The sequence below is a fragment of the Mixophyes fleayi genome, chromosome 3, assembly GCF_038048845.1.
Source record: "Mixophyes fleayi isolate aMixFle1 chromosome 3, aMixFle1.hap1, whole genome shotgun sequence".
NCBI lineage: Eukaryota > Metazoa > Chordata > Amphibia > Anura > Limnodynastidae > Mixophyes > Mixophyes fleayi.
The window spans coordinates 274154355-274180249 of record NC_134404.1 but is presented as its reverse complement, the minus strand read 5'-3'; the positions used below and the strand labels follow the sequence as shown (position 1 = coordinate 274180249).

The window sequence follows — 25895 nt, the reverse complement described above, 5'->3', positions numbered from 1 at the left end:
CAAAGCAGGTAGATATCTGACTTTAGTGGGCCTATTGGAAGACACTTTAGTCACTCTCACCTCTCTCTATGCTCCAAATTCTCGACAGGTACCTTTCTTAAGGGAGGTATTCCAGGAAGTGGATAAACATAAGGAGGGTTGTCTAATAACGATGGGTGATTTTAACATAGTGGCGGATCCTAGGATGGATAGATCTCCATCTTCCCCTCCCTCTGTGGCTTCCTCTCAGCTAGGCCCGGCGAATGCTTTCTCAAGGCTTATGGCGGAGCATGGTCTATACGACATCTGGAGGGTCTCTGAGCCAGAGGGGAGAGATTATACATATTTCTCCCATGTCCATAATTCGTACTCGCGTATAGATCTCATACCGACGGATAAGTGGACGTTACAAAGGTCTATCCACATGGAAATTTTGCCTTTGACGTGGTCGGACCATGCTCCGCTACTCTGGTCCTGGCGTCTGTCGAGCCCTTATTTACCTCCCAGACCGTGGCGCTTCCCAGCCTATTTGCTTTCCCTGTTAGAATCTAAACTGGCTTTAAAGAACTCTATCTCCTCAATCTGCCAAACCAATAGCCCGGAAGAGACTATTATATTAAATTTCTGGTGTTCTCTAAAAGCGGTGGTGCGGGGGGGTTGCCATCCAGACCGGGGCTAGATTGAAGAGAGGGAATGCGCACTGCCAGAAGGAGTTAGAAGCCAAACTTCAAGTGCTTGAGGCTCAAAATAAGGCCCGTCCATCTAAAGAGATTAAAAAGGAACTTACTCAGGTAAGTGCCCAACTACAGAAACTACTTATGGCTAGGACCCAAGCAGCCTTAAAAAGATTGCAGCAAAAATTCTACGTGGCTGGGAATAGAACAGGGAAGATGCTAGCGCATAAATTAAGAGGCCGGCAGGCCAGGAAAAGAATAAAATATTTATTGGTGGGAGGTGATCAAAAAGCCTCTAACCCCAAAGACATAGCTAATATATTTGCAAAGTTCTATGCTACCCTATAAAATTTGAAGGATGATCCCTCTACAATCCAGCCTAATAGCAAAGCCATAGACTCCTTCCTACAAGGCCTAAATCTTCCCAGTCTAGATCCTGAAACTGCCATTTCCTTAGATGCCCTATGGACACAGTCTGAAATTGAAGAGGCTATCAAAAAATTACCGAAAGATAAAGCCGGACGGCTATACTAATAATTTCTATAGTGCTTTCAAGTCTGACTTAGCCCCCATTCTTATGCAATTGTATAATACTGGTACTGAGCAGGGGCATTTCCCCAAAGAGATGCTCGAATCTCAGCTGATAACAATCCCGAAGCCGGGGAAGGACCCTGCATATTGCTCAAACTACAGACCTATTGCCTTGTTAAATACTGACATTAAAATCTACACCAAGCTCATAGCTAATAGATTACAAGACCTCATTCCACAGTTCATACACCCTGATCAGGTGGAGTTTGTCGGCGGTTGTCAGGCCTCTGACAATACAAGGCGAGTCCTTAACATCATTGAAAGTGTTGAGGGGTCCCCACCTAGAAATAGTAATTCTCTCCCCCGACGCAGAAAAGGCCTTTGATAGGTTACATTGGGGTTTATGCAGCAGGTTCTGCTTCGCTTTGGTTTGAGTATAGTGACCCCACAGCACTATACTCACAGTACTCAGCAACGGTTTTCTGTCCGATCATTTTAAGATTTCTAATGGCACCAGACAAAGATGCCCCCTTTCTCCCCTACTTTTCATTCTAGCAATAGAACCTCTAGCTCAATCTATTAAACAGGCCAAGTCCTTTCCTGGGGTTAAAGTCAAACGGTTCACAAGCTGTGTCTTTTTGCAGACGACATTTTACTATTTGCAACTGACCCGGAGACCTCGCTGCCGCCCCTTCATGTTATACTCGATAAATTTAGTGGAGCGTCCTACTATAAATTGAATACCACTAAATCCGATGCGTTACCCATTAACCTACCGCCAGCTAAAGTGTCGAACCTTGGGCTCTTTCCCCTTACTCTAGGAAGTCTGAGGCGCTTCAATATTTGGGTATTCAGGTTACTCCCTCGATAAACAACATTGTAGACCTTAACTTTGCGGCTTTGATTTCCCTAATTCTCACCTTGACCAAGTCATGGATGTGCAGCGAGGTCTCCTGGCTACGTAGGCTGGCATTCTTTAAGATGATGATTTTGCCAAAACTAATGTATCTGTTCCGTACGTTGCCCTTGTATTTACCAAAACCTATAATGGACAAACTACACTATCATGTGCTCATACATTTGGAAGAATAAACCCCCACGAATAGCTAGTGCTCGTATAACCTTAACTAGACAAAGAGGTGGTCTAGCTCTTCCAGACCTGGCTAGGTATCATAGTGCTTGCCTCCTGGCACAACTTAGAGACTGGTCTCTTCCCCCCAATATGAAACCCTGGGTAGATTTGGAACGGGCTAGCAATCCCCATTTCCCTTTGCAAGATCTACTCTGGCTGCCCAGACGGTGGCGCCCTACTTGTGGGTCCATGTCCCGGCTAGCCAGTAACTCGCTGAGAGCCTGGGATAAGTTGGTTGAGACTTCCCCTACCATATCTCTTCCCGCTAATAACTTGTCACTGTGGACTTTGGCTAAATTGATCCCAGACATGAATCTGTCCCTGTGGATAACCAACGGCATGGTAGACCTAAGGTCTTTATTCGATGATCAGGTTTTACAAATATCTACAAATCAGGCACTGGGTATCTTCCCTCTCGAGATATAACCTGACCCTGCAGGCCCCTCCAACCCCACTTCTCTCAAAACTTACAAAAGGGGACAATAGAGCAGGGATCACATTCTGGCATGGATTCACCTCCCCGGAGCCAATAGCCAAAAGTTCTAGCCAACTCCAGTGTTAATCAGATCTCCAGACACCCCTCACAGAGGACCAGTGGCAGGCAGTTTATGTAAACGCTTTCCGTATGTCCAAGTGTTTAAACCACACTGAAATGTTTATCAAACTAGTTAATAGATTATACCTGACCCCCTCCAGAATTTATAAAATGTGGCCCTCCCAGTCTAAGTTGTGCTGGAGACAATGCTCGATGGTTGGGGATTTGCTCCATATTTTTTGGGCAAGCCCGGTTTTATGCTCTTTTTGGGCTCAGGTATTTGATTTAGCTAAGAGGGTGACCAGATTAGATCTTTCTCAGGCCCCTGAAATTGCCCATCTTCAGGTTACCCGCCTCATGTCCCGAGACAAGCCTGTTATGTGTTCAATCATATACTCATTGCTGCCAGAGCTGCCATAGCCCAGGCATGGAAGGCGCCGCTAGCCCCCACCCTATCAAAGGTAATAACCAAAGTCCAGTATGTGTTTGAGATGGCAACACTAGATGTTCCCTACTCTATGAGACCATCCTTCCCACTGATGAAATGGATGGAATGGCATGTCTATGTGACTGAGGGGGGTGGTGCTCCAGTAAATAACCCTTCTTCCCCTCCCCCTACTAATGGGGTTCCTGTGTCAATAGATGCGCCTTGATGGAGTGTTTAAATTGGGCTCTCGAAGACCTAGACCAAGTGTGGTGGGTTAGTTTAAATTGCCACAGTAGAATGTAGACTGTACAATGTCTGAAACCTGCATACACTGTATTGGTGTGTTTATATTCCCCCCCCCCCTCTCCCTTCCCTTTTATTCTTTCTGTATCCCCTGTTAACTTAACAAATCTCAATAAAAATGATTAATGATAAAAAAAAAAACAACTCTTTAATAAAAGCTTAGTGGCAGGTTTATGTGTTTTTTTAGATTTCTTTTAATTTTCTTTTCTTTTCTTTTTTTTGGGGGGGGGGGGGGGGGTAGTCATTTATAGACCAGGCGGTTTTTGTTTTGATTAATCTTTCACACATGTTCCGGTCTGTCTTGTTGTGATCAAGTGTGACAACTCTTATAGTTAAATATTATAATTTTAATATAATATAAACAATAAAATTGGTACAAAATTAGATGGAAAATGATACATTTCAGCTTTTTATTTAAGCTACATTTATAAATCAAAGAAACCATACGGCTTCTAATAACCTGAAAATACAATATATCTCCCTTTTAGGAAATAGTTTGCCCAAATCGTCCCCTGCCTAAAGAGGATTTTTCTATTGCAGTGAAGTGTACTCCAGTTGGATGGTTATAAACATCACCTTCTCTGATACGCCAAAAGGTGTTCTCTAATCCTGTGTTACTAATTTAACGTAAACTGTTGTCTAATAACCTTAGTCTTAAAACTATTACTTTGCTACATATGGACAAAACACATGCAGAGTCCAGACAAACACATGTACATTGCCCATTTGTTGTTAATCATGTTTATTGTGTTTTACTATTGGATGTGAATAGAACAAGAGGGCAGCTGATTCCCAAAGATGTTCCATTTCTAGAAACACATTTAAATCCTCCTGTAACCATTTCCCCCAAAACTGCATCAACGAAATACAACAAATAAAAGTTTGTTTATTCAAACATTCTTGTAGCCTGAACTATGATGAATAACATATGACAGAATCATGTAACCCATTTTTATTTTTCATCCCTTTTATTATTTTATTGTTTGTATAATCCTGGATAAGAAGCATTTCACTACTTGTTGATCTTGGCCAATTATCAGTATTTTTCAATAATGTGTCAAAGCAAACTCACATTTCCTGAATTCTTTTAAAACTGGCAGCTCTCAATAAAGAGTGGTCTGTGTTTATTCTCCTAAAACTTATCTAATATATATAAGCCTAGCGGCGTGTTAGTCTGCGTGTGGAAAAAAAAACAACAAGCTGCAGCGCCACCTGCTGGGCAGAGTTATACACTGACCTACTAAATTCTTAGCATTATCTAATACATAAATGTAAAAGCCTAGCGGCGTGTGTGTGTGTGTGTGTGTGTGTGTGGAAAAAAACTCTCAGAAAGGGCTCATCCAATTGACCTGAAATTTGGTATACTGACATTATTTGACAAAAAAAAATAGAATAGTGAAGTCATCCCCCCTTCCCCCCCCCCCCCCGTGGGAGGGGTAGTAAAGGCTAAATTTACGAGTTGAGGGCTCAAACTCATTTTCGTGAGGTAATTTTACCTCATGAACACACATTAAAAAGGGCGCTTGCGTCGGGAAGTAACGCTCTTCCCCTGAGGAGGCCTGGGCTAGGCCCAAATGCACGACAGAAACCTTTTTAAGACCTTAAGTAGCTTGATTTGACTAGAATGCATGAGTATCATGCACGGGTTAACATATATATATATATATATATACACATACATACACACATTATATATATATATATATATATATATATATATATATATATATATATATATATATATACACATATACACATATACACACACACATATACATACACACACACATAATCTCTCTCTCTCTCATTCTCTTGCAGTTATTATTAAAAAGAAAAAAAAATGTTCACATCATCACAAATGAACAAGATGTTATTGTGTCATTTAAATACCTGAAAAAAATACTACTGTGGAGGAGAGTCTAAGCACAACAACATCCATCCCTGCAGGAGTGATGACCCACATACGTACTGTCATCCCCCCGGGTTCCTACAGGAAATAGAGTGGCAGAAGTGCTCTACGTTAAATCTGACGAGGTGCGACAAGCAGTGTTTCAAATAAATCATTTTATATATTTAACCAATCTCTATTAATAACTTTTTATTCTTATAACTGAAGTAAATTTGATTATGTACCGAACATGTTCTGCGTAAATCAACGCCAACAAAGTCAGCAAGCTGTCCAATGTTTAACCTTCTGTGGCTATACATATAATGTTAAGAATAGTTGAGAATGTGAAGTCACACATGCAGTGAATACATAGGAGCGCAGCTGTTGTATATCTCAAGCTCAGCATTTTACCTTTGTCTGCAGCTGCTGCTCCTGCCAGGAGCTAATTTTGGCTATTGCACCTTTCTTCTGTAGCAGGCACTGCAGTGGAGCCTCCAGGGAACCATCAGCTCCAACAATCAGCACATATTTCCCCTCTAATGAGTTGTGCGCTACAAAATAATATAGAGAAATTAAAGATGTACACGTCACATCCTATAGGCAACAGTCAAATGAAATAACTTAAAATACAGCAGCTAAAATGCTAATCCTAAATCAAAGCGATTTTTGGAACATACAAACATATATATTTGTCATTTTATAGTAGGTAAGTGCAAACTGTTTCCCTGGTTTTGTTACACAATTATAGGAGTGCACAAATACTGAGCAGCTTTAGTTTAACATTGTGATTTAGAGTTGAGCAAGGACTCCACCCCTCCCATCTCTAATACCGTCTCCATGGCAACATCACAAGTGGAGCTCTGATTAGCTCCTCTTCTGATGGTTTTTTTTGTGTGTTTTTTTCTACTTTAATATTGTTTCTGGTGGCACCCGGGTTGAAAAACCCAGGTCGCATCATTCATAGTGCAGGCTTCCTGGGGCAGACCCAGGAATTACCCGGGTCTGGTGATCCAGGAATTAGTCCTGGGACCATTCATATTGCACTTCGACCCGGGTCGCCTGGGCTTGTCCCGACAAAAATCTGTGTTTTTGGTGCAGTATGAAAGGGGTATATATATATATATATATCCTCTCCTTTTCTATTTGCCCCATTCTGCACATTTTATTCGTATTAACTCCTAACACTAAATAAGGAGATATGTGCCTATGATATGGTAAACAATGCAGACTATGATAGGGGTGTAATCAACACAGCCTTCGTGACCGGATACCTCTGGTCCAGTGTAAAGGGTGTCACAATATTGACCTGTTAAGATCCAGAGTCCCAGTCCTTTTGAGTCAGATGTTATTAAAAAAAAAAATGGAAACTGTATTAGAACATTAATGGCCATTCCAGGGTTAATTTGAGAGTAAGTATCCAATTACAAATTTCTTGACAGCACACTGAAAAATAAGCCCATATAAAGTATAAGTGCATCTTCATGCAATAAGTAATTTTATTCCATCACACCTAACTCAAAACAGGAGTTAATTCAGTCACCAGCAACACTGTCTGGGTTGCTCTCAATTAGATGCTTCAATAGTTCTAATCAAAACATGGACTGACGATCACAATAGAGCTCTATTCACACTGTTCCACATGACAAATGTCAGTAGAGAACATCCACATTCTCACAAAATGAAAGTCAACTAACTGAATGTTCAAAGTTAACGTTCAATTTCCTCAACACGCAAAACACAAAAAAACAAAAAACAAAATCACCCCAGCTGTAAACATTGTGTTAAAAACCCAAAACATTCATTCATAAAAGCAGAAAAAAGTATACTTGTTACATGTATCAATGTCATCTGATGCTCATGGTTTTATCAGAGGCAAGAGATCCATAGTGTTACGGTAGGTAGGGTATTTAACTCTATGAGAACCAATAAAAAAAAAAAAGCTTAATTAACAGAAGATATAAATAACTATGAAAATAATATTTTTTTCTTTACAGAAATTCTATAATGAACATAACCAAAAAAACCCAGAAAAACAATCTTTATAATAAAAATGTATCGCCAGAAGTTTTAAAGAGCACTATAGCTGTATGTCATTCAGATAATTATTCCTAGAAGGTGGGAGCACAACCCCAGGCCAAAAAAATAAATAGATAAAAGCACAGATAAGTGCTTCTACTGGAATCTAGAACATAAGCTTAAAGAGAATTTGAACTTCAAAGTCTTACTTCACTTTAGGACTTATATATGCAATATAAACCCAGAAAAGTTTAAATAAATAATTTAAATAAACTAAAGGTCACTGAACAATAAGTGTTGGCAGTGGCTGAATTAACTCGTGTTTTAAGTTGGCCATGATCAACATAAAAGGAATATTTATTGCATGAAGAAGCACTTATACATTATATGGCTTATTCTTCAATGTGTCCTCATGACATTTATAATCGGATACTTACCATCAGTTAACCGTGGAATGGCCGTCAATGGTCTAAGACACTGAGCGGTAAGTTTATCAAACTGCGAGTTTCCTGCTGGTTTGAAAAGTGGAGATATTACTTACAGCAACCAATCAGATTTTAGTTATCATTTACTTAGGACATTCTACAAAATGATAACTAGAAACTGATTGGTTGCTATAGGCAACATCTCCATTTTTCAAACCAGCCAGAAACTCGCCGCTTCATACATTTACCCCCAAGTTTCTATTGTTTCATAACATCTGATTTAAAAGGAGTATACCATCTGGGACAATGCATCTGTTTCTCTCCATCCAAAATTTAACCACATTCTCAAGTAGTTTGAAGGTGTCATCATCTGAGACTTTATATTATTTGGGCTACTGTTATACGAGGCTATTCATGCATGTTCATTTATGATTGCATTTCATACAAGTAACACAATATACTACTATGTGCACACAAGTTATAATTTATTGTATATTGCAAATAAATTGTTAATGTTTATTAGATTCCCCCTACAGTCACTATGTGAAGCAATGTTAAACAATAGAATACAGAGTAGAATGCAAGGTCAGAAGAATAATTTTTAAATATAAATTTAGGATGTTTTAGGCATGATGCTTCAAATTACAGAACAGATAAATAAGTGATATAATAGATCCTATATATGTAAATACATGACTATATGGTGGTCAAGATTTAGCAGTGCAGGGAAAAATTAGAGGACTTTCTCAAGGTCACCAGTATCACATGATTAAAACCTATTACGCACGACAGCACATGCACATTTCACACATGAATTAATTTGAAATGAACAGATCACATGATAATAAAAATAAAACAAATTCATTCAAATTTGTGTGGAATTACAGAACAATCCATGATCAAATGCAATTTTTCACCCTCTGCTTTCTGACTCCATCAGAGTTACATCACACTCATGGATTTAATGGCAGGCCCAATTTTCTCCGTTTCTAAACACATTTGATGCATCGCGACAAATAATATAACTGAAGCAAAATACATTTTTCTTCCAGACAAATCTCTTTAGTTGTATGTTAGAACGTATCGATTTTTATTTTTTTGGTGGGCTTCCTATAGTCCATTATTCTGAAATTTATAGAAGTTCTTTTGGCTGATGGGGTTAATGAATGCACTATGAATTCTATAAACCCACACAAACCTAGATTATTTTAACCTGCATTACAGGATTCAAAGGTAAAATATAAAAACTACATGTTACAGCACTTATCAGATACGAACATTGTGATGAGGAACATGTCCATAACTGGGGATGGTTATGTCCTATATTTCTGGTGCTTAGCCTTAGTATTTAGCTATAGGTCGGGCTTTCAGAATTTTAGAATAGGTGTACCCAAGTGTCATACTTTTCATAATCTAACCTATCTAAAAAAATATATATATTTAAAAAAAAATATATATATGTCTGTATGCTACCAAATGAAAGTCGTTTTTATACAGGAAAGGGTACAGCGAGACAACAATGCTATTCCTGGAGCACATACACACCTATGGCAAATATAGGAACACAGGTTTAAAGAATTACTCCCAACAACAATCAGTGTGTCATTACATTTACTGCATGATCGTTACATTGTAAATGAATTCAACAAATGCCTTTGTTTCAGCCAGTATGTACCCCAGGTGGTTAAGCAACGCAATTAATACTAGGTATATAGCAATTAATACTACGTATATAGAACTTACCCATTTGTTCAATCAGTTCAATAACACCACTGGCTGTAGGGGAAATGAAACCCTCCTGAGCATTGCTACGGACCATCTTCCCCAAGCTAACATCAGTGACACTGAAAGCAAAACATAAAGAACATAAAGGCTTAAATAAAAAGAAAGGAGAAAAAAAAAGGAAACATGCAGGGGAAGTTCTGTGAGAAAGTGAAAAACAAAAATATCGGGGATATTTAAGACCAGCATGTGTAACACAAAAATGTGTCTCATTTTGTGCTTGTGTCTGCCTATATGTTCATTTGTACAACATGCAAAAAATTGCCTAAGCAACCCCTAGTGTAATGTATGTGTACTGCCTACCTGTGCTCTCATGGCAAAGCACCCTTATTACAGACCATTACCCCTTCACAATCAAATCCGCCTTGAACATATCGCCAATAGAGAGATACTGGCCCCTTTCACATCCCCCTTAACACAACAATCAACATACCCATCTCCTGAAATACTCTGTGCTGTTCCTGATGGTCTAATGGTTGTTCTAGCCCAGCCTAATAAAAACGTTACACGCTGGCATGCTAAGAATCAACATAATAGTTGCTTTGACCCTATTCAAACACGCCTAAAACACGTTTTTTTTAGTCAATGCCAGAATGAATACAGCAGGAAACATCACATTTTGCTACATACAAATGAGATGGGATGTGTACCCCAGTCCAAGCCAAAATGACAAAAGTAGACATAATACACTGAAAATAAAAAAGGTGATAATTCCAGTTTAAATTATGTGTACAATATTCAGTGTAGAGACACAAACATATGAATATTTTACCCATCCACGTCTTTGTCTGGTCTCACAGCATTAAGTACTTTGATACTGGGTTCAGACAAATGAAGGACCAGCCCATGCACTTTTGGATTTTCATTAAGTTTCAAGATTTCATCAATGACCTGCAACAGTAAATGAAAGGGCTCTAGTCATGTTACAGTTGCCCTACCAAAACGCGTCACTGCCCATCCTTTAAGGGCAGACATTTATTTCTGAAATTAATATTAGAAGGAAAAATTACCTGCAGTTACAAAAACAAAAAATATTTGGTAAGCCATTTATTCTTCATTAAAACAAGGATGCACCTCTGTCTGAATCATTGTTTCGAAAGTTTTTGCCATGACAAACAAGTGTTTTATTATATTCCATGGTGCACGTTTAGCCTGCGGATTATTGTTTCATTTCAGTCCATGACAGATATTTAATTTTATTGACGACGCAATAAGGCAGACGCCATTAAACATGGAACAGACAAAGGTTCTCTTTTGAAGACCAAGTGGCATATATACACCAAGCAGCGGTTCCGACAAGTTTGCCATCATTTTGTAAAACGACAATTTTATTACAGACAAAGCCCATCGGGTTTTGTCTTTAAGAAAATTGCAGTTTTAAAATGGGACGACAAACTGCTGAGAATTGGTGGTTTGTCAGGACCATCTCTTGGAAAATATACCCCCATGTGTTTTATAAAACATATGTAACAAATAAGTTAAATATTTACAGCATTATTATTATTCAATTGTGTTGCATACTTTACAACAGATCATCTCTGTTTATAGCATAAATGACAGATTGTTATTGGAGTTTAATCTGAACATCCTACAATACATATATATTGTGTGAACTTCTCCTAACACCAATATACTAGATAGAACTTGTTTCAATAGTATATTACATGCATTGTATATACAAAATAGACTCAGAGACACAGCCAAAGGCACTTTGTCAGGATAAGACCTGAGGTCTTATTTATTTTAGCTATGGTTGACCTTAAACACTCAGGGCCTGAGTCATTAAGGAGAGCAAAGCATAAAAAAGGAGTAACCTTGCACCTGGGCAAAACCATATTGCATTGGAGGGGGAGGTAAATTTAAAATGTGGGGACAGATTTATAGTTGGGATAGGGCATGTCGTAAATCAACTTTATAGTAATTTTATATCAACATAAAGTTATCAAGTATTTGTGTGCTAGATGAAAAAACCGCCAATATTTAACATAGGTGCAAAATAATCAACTAATTTGCACCCCTTGCATTGTAATATGGTTTGTCCCAGAGAACATTTACTCCTTTTTTTGCCTTACTTTCCTTAATTACACAGGCCCTCAGTGTTTGCCTTTTAAGCTTAGTCACATCCTCACATTTCTAATCAATCAACATGCTGAATTACTAAACAACCCACGGAAGTTGAATTGCAACACTCAGATAATAAAGTACTTCTAAAATAATGGAATGTGGGCAGAAACATTTTCTCAAGTGAAAGTTGTTGAAACAAGTAATATATAAGAATTACAGCACATTTGGAAAATAACTTTGATTAATCAACCCATATCCCACTTTTACCATGCACTACCGCACAGGCTTAAAATAGCAGGCTACAATTTTATTTATTTAATTTTTTGCTTGCACATGTTTTGGAAAGCACAACATTCTGTTTAAAGACAGTAATCCCAGAAACATTTAAAGAGTTACCTCTTCTTCACTGCTCCCTTCAGGCAGACGTACGTGAAGGACTTCTATGCCAAGCTGTTAACAGAAGGATAAAAACAAGGTAAGGGGTTGGGGGGGGGGGGGGGGGTAAATGATTGTCTCCATTAGACACATTAATAGGTGTAATGGCAGTTTAAGCTGGCAATGTGCTATCATACATTTTTAGTAGTATGGCATTAAATAACAGCCGTCTTAGCAACTAGTGTGATTGTTTTTTGACCATGCTGTAATACTTCAAAATTTGATGTGTCTGCAAAATTTAATTTGCAAGACACAGTTGCAGCAACTCTCCGAACTCTACTTGCCTATAATAGACTCCGGCGATATACTACCATGGATGACAATGTGTAAACCTCTGATGCCCAACCCTTCTCTTGAGCCATGTAGCCGATTACTCACTTGTAAACATAAGTATCCTTTCTCCAACTCTAGGCTTTTCAATGTCCACATTAGTATTGCTAGTTTTGTATATACAGCTTTAACTTGTTGACACTGGATATATTTTATCAATAATAATACCATAACAAAATAGAATATCACAAATATTTAGAACACCAGATAATAATAAAATTAAGCAAGAGCACAGAATCTTACCTCTTGTGCAAAGCTTTTAGTTGCCTGCAAAGTTAGATCATCCATGTTTGCCTTAAAATAAATCAAAAATATTTTGTAAAGAAAGCATACTATAAGCTCATCTTTACATGGGAGATTTAACATTTTGTTACATGCCTATGGGGGTAAAATAAATATCATAAGAAATACCTCTACTAGTTAACTATTATTTAAACCCCAAAGTTTTATGCAAAATATCTTCTAACAAAAGCACAACCACTCAAAAACCTGTACATTCATTGGCTAACTTGCACTAGCTTGATTAAAAAGAATTATAGATGATAAAAGAGCAAGTGTGCAGTAAACAAACTACAGGGGCAATTTACTAAAAATCACTGCTGAGAAGATTAACCAGGGAGTCAAAAGGCCGAAATCTTTTGTAGGTTAAATCCTAATTGCTGAAAACCAATAGGATGCAGACAGAATTTGGATGCAGTGCATCCATATTCTTATCCAGTAGCAGACAGCATCACCTACTGGGTAATTCTCCAGAAAGCAATGAGTAATGGTAGCATTCTCAAGAACAGCCGAGGTCAGGGATAGGAACAACTTATAAAACATGATTTAATTGTCTGGTACTTAAACAGGATAGATGGGAAAACACAATTGTCACACAGTAACAAACTTTGTTTCAAAGAGAAATCTGGGTTCGCAGTTTAAGTCGCTGTTATACTAGCAAGTCACTAAAGATCCCGTCAGCAGAGACAAAGTTTACACATGAGGTGTGATAAAAAATTATATTGCATTTTAAAACAAAGTAAATATATTTTTCGGGTGGATTATTCGGCAAATATGGTTTACTTACCTGAATTATAGCGAGAACTGGCTTAAAGGCAGCATTTTGTTTCTGCAGGCTACTGAAAATATTTTTTGAGCGATGAATTATGTTTCTGTATTAAAAAGAAAAATGATTCATAGGATCTTAAGGATTTGCAGAAAAATGCATTAGGTTAACAAAATATAGCGTTTTATTTCGTTTTATCTCTCACCCCAATTTGTTTGTTTTAATTACTCCCTTATAGAAACCTTTAATTCCTCTATTTTAAACCTATCCCTGTAAAAAGTGTTAAATATGTAACAAAAGTTAGGCCTGGTGTTAAGACTTTTGCTATTCTGATCATTCGGGAGGGCATTCCATTGATCTCAATGAGACTAATTTGCATTAAAAGCACTGAATAAAGTAAGCAGTGCTCACATTTTCATGTGTTATACTAGCATTATAAACAGTAGTACAAAGCACAAAATTGACATTAGTTGGTACAAGATCTAGACCAGGCCTGTCCAACCTGCGGCCCTCCAGATGTTTGTGAAACTACAAGTCCCAGCATGCCCTTCCAGCTATCAACTGGATGTCTACCAGCATAGCATGCTGGGGCTTGTAGTTTCAAAACACCTGAAGGGCCGCAGGTTGGACAGGCCTGATCTAGACTGTCTTAACATACAGAACTATCATATGCAGTAGAGCTACATAAAACCAGGTACTGGAAAATGGGATAAGAGAACAACTCTATTTAACATTACAGGAATTAAGTAGGGGATAAGTATCTAGACTTGCATTAATTCTGAAAGCAACGTGGTTGCAATGTCTTTATACCACTAGCAGAGAAGAAAGCTGTGGACAGGGAGACGATATTCATTTATTGGTGGGGTGATGGGGATGAGTCTGAGAAGGTTCATTATTTATTAAATGTTAATTAATTCATTATTTAATATCAGGGCTGTTTGGGGTTACTTATTAAATATGAATGCTACTAATTTAAGGTCAGAGCAGGTTGGGAAAAATAGGTTTATTTATTAAATGTTAATGGTTGCAATGAGGGAAGCCTAATTATTAATTGTGGATGCTATTGATTTGATGTTGTGGCTGGTTGGATGAACGGAGGTCTAGGCTAGTCGTTTTTTCCCCTAAACAGGGCCGTAACATTCCAGGATACAGAAAAGCATCAATTGAGCTTAAGACAACAGCAGCATGTAGTGAAAGCTGCAAGAATAGTTATGAGGAACATATTCTGGTGGGGCAGTTCCCATATTGGTTGACTTACTGCTCAGTCAGAACTTTGTCCTGACTGCAGTGACAGTTGGGAGGTATGTATAACTTCACACTGCTCAACTCATGAAGGGAGAAGCTAAGAGGTGGAGAGCGGCATAGCACTGGCTACAATGATTGTCACGTATTATCAAAAGCATTATAACAGAGTAAAAGAAATATTCCTTCTATTTTAATGTTGAAAATAGAAAAGCCGAATTACTTTTGGGGTATATTAAAGGCTGACGTTAGAAAAGTCATAATATTTATATATATATATATTTATGAGGGATACAAATCATTTAAAATCTGCTTCGAGAGAGATTCCTAAATACTCCTGTAATCCAATCACAGTAGTGCATCACATAGGTGCTAGTGCCACGAGAGCACTAAACACTGGATGCTATATACATTGTTCACCTCAGTCTGCCAGCAGGAACTTGCAGCAATCACATTTGTCTCATGCAGAATCATTGGCCTGCACAGTCACAGTAAATTCCTGCTTAAATTCTACAAGCAAACACCTTTGTCTTTCAGTAAAGCATTCAAAAAGTAATATTAGAGAATTCCTCTACTTTTTTAATCCTACAATACAATATTTATATATAATAACACAGCTCTGCTACCCTGCAGGCTCACCAGAATTGAGTCTTTGGTCTATTAATATACCCTGTAACCCAATAACAAATTAAATTTTATATATATATATATATATATATATATATATATATATATATATATATATATATATATATATATATATATACATACATACATACACACACACACAAGTTAACCCGTGCATGATACTCATGCATTTTAGTCAAATCAAGCTACTTAAGGTGTTAAAAAGGTTCTTGTCATGCATTTGGGCCATGGCCCAGGCCTCCTCAGGGGAAGAGCGTTACTTCCCGACGTAAGCGCCCTTTTTTAACGTGGTTTTGTCCACATGTCACCACCTCATCATTCTTCTCCATCACCTCATCCTTCATTTTCATCGCCACATCTATCCAGATGTCTATCCTCCAGACACAGGGATCTCTCTCAGCGGTCCTGAGTATCGCACTCCTCTCACTCTGTCACCCCCGGCAATCACCAACCACTCCCAACTGTAACCTCTCCTTCAAGAAATATATATATTTTTTTTTTAAATCTTTATAAACACTTTTAACAATTAACAAATTAAATTAACAAATTAAAAACATCTTAGTATACCAAATTTCAGCCCTTTCTGATTTTTTTTTTCCCCACACACACTAAGAATTTAGTAGGTCAGTGTATAACTCCGCCCAGCAGGTGGCGCTGCAGCTTGGTTTTATTTTTTCCACACACACACACACACACACACACACACACACACAGACAGACGAACACACGCCACTAGGCATTTATATTATAGAAGAAGATATATATATTTTTTTTATTTTTTCTTGAAATGACACGCGACCCGAGGAAGGCTACACTTTTTTCTGATTTGTGACACACCAAGCTGAAAAGGTTAGTCATCACTGGTCTAGCATTATACATTTTTGAAAAAACAAAAACAAAGTAAGTCATGATATAGAAACTGCCCCCTTCCATTATGGGGGAAGGGGGGTGCATATACAACCACAACATCACAGGATTATACTATATCAAAGTTACAAGACAAAACTAAAGTTGATAGATATGAACTCTAAGCAATACTGCATTATAGAATTTTTGTACTTATGATTCTGAAAAGTATAATAGTGGCAGCATTTTTTTCCCATATATGTATTTATCCTATGCATATGTAGCAAATTCATTTTGGCAATAAGCAGGGCTTTTTTTGTTTTGTTTTTTTAAAGAGAAACTCAGTTTTTCCCTTCTAGTGTTTAGACGTCTGCACTTCCCCCTCCACTCACATGTAGCTAAGCGACATCCAAGCGGAAGGAAGTTGTGAATGATCTGTCCACTGGCAATAAACATGCTGCTAAAACAACAGTCTAAGGATAATTGTGCGCCTCTTAGGCTGAACACTATATACAACACTTATTTATTAGCTAGTATTGAAATTACGCTGTTACCATGCATGCTATGTACATGTCTCTGAACATTACATTCAGAATTAAACTGCAAGTGGATATAACATGATACTATGTGGAATGAAAATATTTCAGACATTCTGATATATGTCAAATAACTTGAATAAGAGTTGTTGGTTTTAAATGTCTATCATTTTAGTAGGAGTCTATGTGCGGTGACAATCATTACGAATCGCTGCAAATCGCAGTGATACATAGTGAAGCACCGCTATGATTCACCAGACGGGGCTACTCTGGGGCCTATTTATTAATCTGTTTTTATATTTATTAATCTGTATTAAAATGGCACTTTTCAGGGGACAGACACATTTTAAAGTAAAGTTGTAATCTTTGGATCCCTCACCGCAACTTACCTGCCCTCCCTTCTGGTCACTATCGCAAAGTGGTCACTATCGCAAAGGGGGTCGCACTATTTGCGATAGTGACTACAGAAGAGATAGGAGACAGGTCTTTGCAGGAACTGCAGTTTTTTGTGACCGCTGTTCCTGGTGAAGATTTGTAATAAATAGCCACGATATTTCAATCCTTATCTTTGTGATAAGGATTGAAGTGGATCGTGTTGCAAATGCGATTAATAATAAATATGCCTCTCTGGTAGCCCCGATGAAGTCCCCCTCTAGTGCAATCTGTTTTTCCTATTCACCTGCATGGCATCCTATGAGTGGAGAAAGCGCTATGTACATAGCACTTCCACAGGCCAGGGATCCAGCGAGGCCAGAGTAGCTTCAGTTGGATTCCATAGAAGATGACAGATAACGCCATCCTGAGATTGCATTACCGTGCTGCGAAATGCAAAGCTTGATACATTGCAGAACTTCACAGTCCCCATATTAATCTATGGGGACTGCGTTAAGAAATGTTAAGTGGGTTATGGCAGGAGAAATCTTATGTTTGCCATTCTTAAGACTGATCGCATTTTAATATCTATACCCCATAGAAAGCCCAGTGAACAATTTATATAGGTACACAATAAATACTAGCACACTGTCACAGTCTGCCAAAGTATGCAGCAATCTGGCAACTGTGGTATATCAGTTCACATAAACTTTATTTTGGCATTAGCATATATTCAAATATTTCAGGTCATAATGAATTCAACTTCCATTCTAGAACTTAATGACCAGGAACCTTACTAAATTCTAAATCATATATATATATATATATATATATATATATATATATATATATATATATATATATAATTCTAAAAACTACCACATTACCTTCTAAATACTAACTTCTACAGTATATAAGCATCTCCAGTTTGCTGAACTAACCACACGATAATTATAGTTCTTGCTATACTGTCCTGCCACATAGCTGCTTTCTAATGGAGCTCCAACCCGACTGCCCCAAGTGCATTTATGAATATTACTATTCATGACAAACCCCACATGGCCAGCTCACACATGCTGTGGCCAGCAAAGCCCTGTCAGCCCCTAGGTCTTTATTAATATTACTCATGACAACACCCACATGCAAATGACTGCCTACACTAGTAACAACTTTCTGTGTTCCGTACCCGGCGGCTGGACCATGCAGCTCCTGTGTGCTTCTCCATGCAAGTAAGGAGGAAGATAATGGACGGCTGTCACTTGTCCGGCTGATAGATCGTCTAAGGCACCCATTGCCTGGGCTCTCCCTGTACCTGGGCAGACTGTGGTACAAGCGACGGAGCAGCAGCCAGCGCATAATCAGATACAGGCAGTGAATCAAAAGCCGGCTCTGAACTGCACAAGTTTTACAATGGAAATACACGAGCCAGCTCCGGATGCCGAATAATGTAACCAATCTGCTCTCAGAGAGGGTGTGTTTCTGGTGGACTCTGCCTCTCTTAAAAGGGCAAATCCCCTCCTGCAACTGTGTCAGCACTACAAAATGTACATTGTAAGCTAAAACGATGCTGCTTAAAAGTAACTTACTGTTCGATTTGTAATGCTATTACGGTTTTCAATAAAATGATAAATACTCTCTCCATTGGCCCCAAAAAGTGTCTACCCAGTTCAATGTAGTAGCATGCTATAAAATATACGTGCTGCTTTGCAATTAATGCATAGATCGATGTTGCATTACGTCATAGTAAAAACAACGAATTGCTTTCAGCATGCTTTATGTGTATGAAATATGTATACAGAGCTACTGATCTTGTAAACGTAAGTAAATCGTCTGCTATTAGTCAGCAGACAGGACGTGACCATAGCAGGGTAGCTGCCACGGGTACTATCCCTGCTCTGTTGGCAGAAGCAGTCTGGCTGTTAAACAGCTAGACCTCTGACTCAGGGCCCTCTTAAGAACCTCTTGGGCCCCCGGGCACAGCAGTGCACCAGGGCCCCTATATATATATAAAAAATAATAATATATGGGCCCTGCAGCCCAGGGGGGCCCTCCGGAGGTAGGAAAAAGAAAACCCTGAAAAAAAAGAAGAAAATACTTACCGCGCTGTCAGCTGGCGATCCGGCTCCCTCCCTGGTCTCCTCCTCCGTCGTGCTCCGCAATGGATGTCGGGCGGGCCATCACGCCCGACATGCACTGCCAGCGCGACGGAGGAGGAGACCAGGGAGGGAGCCGGATCGCCAGCTGACAGCGCGGTAAGTATTTTCTTCTCTTTTTTCAGGGTTTTTTTTTTCTGCCTCCGGAGGGCCCCCCTGGCACCTGCCCAGCGTGCCCAATGGGAAAGACGGCCCTGCTCTGACTTAGTGGAGGAAATGTCTCAGAATTCCAGAGAAGACCTGGCTAAGGATGGTTAGGGGAGGGAGCAAGAAGAGGACAGTGAGCTGCGCAGGGCATATAAAATTGACAAGGTGGAGGTAACAATCGCCTACATTAGATAGCGTTTTGTGTCTGTCTTTTTTTACATTATTTGTCATTGTGACTAGAATACTATTAAATAACTTTTGGTAAAAATTTATTTAAAGCAAATATCGCAGGGCACTTATTTATGTAATTGCATTTGCACTTATTTTTTGATATTGTGTATATTGTAAGATAGGAAATAGTTATTTCTGAGACCAGGGGAAGAAATTCGTCTCTTGTCTAACCTTGCTATAGGAAATGCCTATTTCTGATGTATATATCTGATACAATGAGCCTGTGTATTGGAGTATTGTGATTTGGGGAAGTGGCTTGTTGTGGGTCCTTTTGTTTTTCTGTGTGAATATGTATTCCGAACTGTCTGATGAAAGGCCACATGCTAATCAGGAGTTTTGATGTGTGTGAGGTTTACCTTGGAGACAGGAAGGTTTAATTTAAAACGTGCTGCTACATTTCCTGCATCTCAAACAAAGATGCAGGATATCACAGTAAGGTTTTTAAGAATTTCATAGCTAAGTATAAATATTAGTGGCTTTGCAATGTATGTAAATCAATGTTTTGGTAAACGGGTTTACATCCTGATTCTAAAAATTGCCTATGTCAGAACTGTATAAAAGATAAGCTGTGTGAGCATGTAATGTATCATTCTGATGTTCCATCTGACCTGACCACTGATACCCTAAATCAGTGAGACTGTCACTCTGCTTCAAAGACTTGCTTGACAACTTCTTCAATATCGCTGTAATCCTGTGACCTGCCGATTAGACCCTAAAATCGAATCCGTTCTCTGGCTGATTCTGAGGTTTGGACCCAAGCTTTTCCAGTACTACCGCTCTGCCTGCTACCTGCAGCTCTGGTCAGTGTGATACGCCAGGGAGGATCCATTCACAGCAAACCGGATCCATAGTAAGAGGTCCGGAGTTACCAGCCCAAGTACAGAAGTACCCTAGCAGTGACAGTTACCCAGAAGGAATGTGGTTCTGAGCGCCATAAAGGAGTTCAGTGGTGGCAGCAGGCCCCTCCCACTACGGCAGGAGGGGCGTATTCGAAATAACAAAAGGGAACGATGGCAAAGTAAGCCTACCCGGTTCCCAGCAACAACAGACAGGGTAGCAGAGGCGGTCCATCCTGTCAGAGATTTCTGGTGGCGAGCGGTGGGATAATCGCAGGCGGCTTTTCGTGAACCAATCAGGAGAGCAGAGTTATTCAGGGGATGAATAACTGCAGCCAGGAGAACGCACAGGATGTCTGATTGCACCAACATGTCCAGGGCGGATCTCAAGACTTTGTGCAGTGCCAAGGGCATTGACATCAGCCATTCGCCAAACAGGGCGGAGATGAGAGAGGCACTGAGGGAATGGCACCAACAGCATTGTACCCCAGACGCCCAGACAGCAGAGATTCTCGTTCAACAGACAGCAACGACCTCTACCCAGCAGACTTCACCCGTACAACCAGCCCCTCTATCCTATGATGAGCGCAGGGCTGCCGGGCTAAAGATCCAGCTGGCGGCCTTAGGGAACAACGCATCTGCAGCTGAGCGGGCACAGGTCATCAAGGCATGGCGCCAAGAGGGAAGGGCACCAGCCTTGCAGCCCATGGGGGGAGACGCCCAGGGCCACCTTAACAACTTTATGGGCCCCCGGGCAATGCAGTGTACCGGGCCCCTAAAAAAAAAAAAAATATATATATATATATATATATATAAATAGTGTGTGTGTGTGTGGAAAAAAAAAATATATGTATGTATTATATATATATAATCACTTTTTTTTTTACATATATATATATATATATATATATATATATATATATATATAGAGGGGCCCCCTTAACTTACCTTAAGTCCGATCCTCTTCTTTTTTCCGCGCCGCTGAGTCTCTTCTGCCCTCTTCCGTGCTGTGGTTGCAGTGAATGCTGGGCGTGACATCACACCCAGCATTCACTGCGAGCACAGCACGGAAGAGGGGACCAGGGAGGGAGCCGGATCGCCGCTGATGTGACCGCAAGGTAAGTATTTAAAAAAAAAAATATATATATATATATATATATATATATATATATATATATATATATATATTTTCTTTTTTTTTTAGGATTCGGACGGGCCCCCCTTGCCTGCAGGGCCCCCGGGCACCTGCCCATCATGCCCAATGGAAGAGACGGCCCTGGAGATGCCCCCTAGAGGATCAGGAGTACCCTAGCAGTGACAGTTACCCAGAAGGAACGTGGTTCTGAGCACCATAAAGGAGTTCAGTGGTGGCAGCAGGCCCCTCCCACTGTGGCAGGAGGGGCGTATTCAAAATAACAAAAGGGAACGGTGGCAAAGTAAGCCCAGAGGGTTCCCAGCAACAACAGAAAGGGTGGCATTGGCGGTCCATCCTGTCACAGTCATTATTTGCACAATTGGAAAAGAGAAGATGGCTCCTAGATCAGAGGCAAACTGTGAGGCAGCATTGGAAACAGTAATACAGGGAAAACTGTCCGTAATAACTGCTGGCATGAGTTTTTCACAGACTATCCAGAGCACAAGCTTTGGCAAGCTCAGCAGGAGTTTTTTTTAGCAGTCCCTAGTTGGATCGGGTGAGATGACAAAGGGTTTTTTTCCTGTGGTTACAGGGCAGAAGAGGAGCAAGGGAATCCACCAGTTGCTTGACCCTAAAATGAACCAAATACAGTTGGAGTCATCAACAGAGTTGAAGAAGCCTTTACACAAGATAAGGAAAAGTCCCACCATCAGGGGGATACCAGGAGTACAGCAGTAAAGGGCCCAATCAACCATGCGCACATATAGATTTATTAGGGGAGGGTGTCCCGGTCTTTTACATTTGTATTGGGCTCCACAATTTCTGGTGGCAACCCTGCAAAGACCACCCCAAGAAAGGAGGTCTGAATCCAGCAAGTTTTCTGTGATTGTGGATAGCGAAATGAGTCAGAGAGTATTGTTGACTTTGCTGTCCCAGCACTGGGTGGAAGACAACTGTGATCAACAAAATCCAACATATTTGCCAGCAGTAGGAAGATCTTGAGCTGGAACAGATAATGTAGCCAGGACAGTGAGGCTAGGACTAGGATCGGAGTCAGAGCTACAGGTGTCACATTCACAACACAGAACTGCAAGAGTGAATCTATCCCAAGTATATTAGTCAGAGCAGAGAGCCACGGCATGTCTGGCTTCTGGCTTGTAGCACCAGTGGTAAGTCATAAAAGAGAACAGTACTTGGCTATTCAGCAGAGAGTACAGTTCCCAGGTTATAACTATAAGGAGGCTTATGTATGTTTAGCTCCACAGCTGGGCTTGTATCTAGAAGCAGGAGTCAAAGAGCATATCTGGAAAGGAGAATATATAGACATTGTCATTGTTGCCCTAACTAAAGAACTTTTGGCAAAGACAGATAGAAGTGAATCTAGGGAGAGGAATGGGCTTAGCTGAGAACAAGGTGCCAAATCATTTTGGTAATTGGTTGCAGGCATTTGCTACAATGGCTAGTGTTATTGAAGAAAAACCCCACAATTATGCTCCTCCATCTTTAAATATATACATAACATCTCATAGTCTTGTAGGGATTATGGGGGTACTATGATGAGGCATTCAGACAGAGGCTTGAGATTGTAAAGATATGGATTTGTGGCTGTTCTTGATGACGGGTAACCTTTCAACCCCTTTCAGGCAGTGATTAGCGGATTTAAAGGCACCAGGCATAAGAGGAATAGGACAACACTGGAAAAAGGGAAGGTAAGAGGAGCAAAGTGTAATGGCCCCGAAGATAGCGGCATGGTTCAGACATTACTCTAATGAAGCTATGATGCATCTAATGGGGAAACAAATTGCACAAGGATTCCTTACACCAGTTGGGGAATTAGGTACCTTGGGATAGAAAGGAATTTGCAATCAGCCCAGGATTGATTTTATATTTGCGAGGATTAGGGTTAAAGGGGCCTTATGCTGTGTTGGCGCAAAGTGAGCATAATTTACGCTCAAAATAAGTACCCACAAAAATAGCAAATTTATGTCTATATGTTGAGCCAGATGCGCCCTGATCTATATCAGTAGCATATGTGCCAAGCTTACACCAATTGCAAAAATAGTGTTTTTACATCCATATGGGGAGCTTAAAAGATATGTCTGGCTCTGCATTAGTAGCATATGTGCCATGTTTATGGCAGGCTTATAGCAGATATGCGCACACCTTAATCAACCCAAGAACGTACATGTGTCTGTGTCGTGAAGTATGCTCATTAGCAAATGTAAAATGCTGCGTGTACCATCTTTATGAATAAAGAATACTCAGTGACCCATTACATTATTTTCTACATGAATATACAAATATTACATTAACATTGCATATTTCTGATGTTCTGCCACATGCCCATTAGGAACTAATTGGAACACGATTATTGCTACGTTATTATGTATATCATGATAGTCTATCTAGTGTATGTTGACAACGTTATGTTTTTTGCCCCATTTATAACCAATATATAATTATTTTTGAGGAAATATTTTTTATTATAAAAATGTTTATTAATTTTGTACAAATCCACATAATCCTATGTGTAGCCTAGGCAATCTTATATTATTCTACTTTCTTTGCATATGCCATCCAGGTATATCTGTGTCCTCTGACTGCACATAGATGGAGTAATGTCCTCGTCAGCAGCATTATCATCACCATCATCTATTTATTTATATAGCGCTACTAATTCCACAGCGCTGTACAGAGAAGTCGTTCACATCAGTCCCTGCTTATAGTCTAAATTCCCTAACATACACACACACACACAGACCGAGAGACTAAGAGCAATTTATTAGCAGACAGAGAGATCCCCCAGCACACTGCTATAGCCAGCAACAGATCTGTTGCTGGCTATAGCAGTGTGTTGGGGATCTCTCTCTGTGTTTGTTCCTTTCAGGATAACCCCACCCTTTCAAGCACCTGCTATAGCCTATAAATTGATTGAGCAACTTCCACTTCTTTATTTGTCCGAGAGGCAGGTTGGTGTCAGTAGCTGACCCCCACCGTTGGATATTTTCATTTGAACTGGCCTATGACCTGCATTACACTGGACCCTCCTGAAGCCTGGACCTATAGAAGCAAGCCACATCATCTGTATTGTTTTCTCTGTATCACTGAGTGTATATATACAGCTCCCTGGGACCAGCTAAAACAGTCCTCTCTGACCACAGTCTTCTGGACTGAAGAACTGTAGATGGTACCAGCGTAGCGCAGGCGTATGTATGTATGTATAATATATCGGCTGTACTTTACTTTACTTATTTATTGATCTGCTAAACTTAAATAATAAGTATCGCTTGTGCTTTGGAATGACACAAATCGCTTAGACAATGCTTATTGGAAAACAATGAAATTACTTTAATACTGCAGTGATGGGCGCCTTCTTCTGTTCCTTACAACCGCATCTTGCAGTATATCCTGCTCCAGCACTCTCCTTGTTACAGTAGTTTGTTCTTTTGGTGTTTGACTCAGTTTTAGCTTGACTATTCTTTTGGTTCCTGCGTTAATACCGACCCAGCTTGTTGCACTACTCTTTGGATTCTGATTTGGACTACCTGTTACCTACCCAGACTTGCCTCACTACTCTTTGGATCCTGATTTGGGCCCTGACTGATATCTGTTACCGACCCAGCTTGTAAACTATTCTTGGATTCTGATTTGGACCCAGACCCGTTACATAACCGGCTTACTGCACTACTCTCTTCACCGCCCACCTCAACAACAACTGACTTGGATTGCCGCAACCTGCATGCTTTTTGCAGCTGAGTACATACTTTTTTATGGGTGTCCCTGGTGAAAACCAGGAGCGTGTTAGACTCTGCGCCTCCTTGCCCAGTAGTGCCATCTGCTGGTAGGTGCTCACCATCACAATTCCAGTTATACGTGACACCCCGGCTTCGTTGACTTTGCTCCTGTCTTCTCGCTATGGAAAGCGGTTAACTTTTTTTTTTTAACTGATAAATAACTTTATTGAGTTTTGTAAAATATTTGCTGGGGTTACAGAAAAAAAAACAAGGGGTAGAGGGAGAAACATTATATGGGGGGGGGGGAGGGGTACATAGTGGGTATGGAACACAACCTGTCACACACAGGTCTCTCGCATCGTCTCCCCTGGAGACATGAGGACCCATTGCTCTCCAGCTCCATCCCTGCCTGCCTGTCTTACCTGTGTAACCGCTGCGACTGCCCTGAC

The 25895-nt window shown here is 39.9% G+C and overlaps 1 protein-coding gene across 3 annotated transcripts in view; it reads right to left on the bottom strand.

The window, feature by feature from the left end:
- MTHFD1L (methylenetetrahydrofolate dehydrogenase (NADP+ dependent) 1 like) overlaps positions 1-18667 on the bottom strand; it is a 399678-nt gene extending 381011 nt beyond the window's left edge. For all 3 annotated transcript variants that reach the window (XM_075203628.1, XM_075203626.1, XM_075203627.1), the window contains exons 1-7: positions 18397-18667; positions 13588-13672; positions 12765-12815; positions 12153-12206; positions 10465-10583; positions 9654-9754; positions 5881-6020 (exon numbers count right to left, since the gene is read on the bottom strand). In XM_075203628.1, coding sequence (XP_075059729.1) covers positions 5881-6020; positions 9654-9754; positions 10465-10583; positions 12153-12206; positions 12765-12815; positions 13588-13672; positions 18397-18566 — 720 coding nt within the window. In that variant the 5' untranslated portion in view covers positions 18567-18667. The remainder of the gene's footprint in view (positions 1-5880; positions 6021-9653; positions 9755-10464; positions 10584-12152; positions 12207-12764; positions 12816-13587; positions 13673-18396) is intronic.
- Between the last annotated feature and the right edge of the window lie 7228 nt (positions 18668-25895).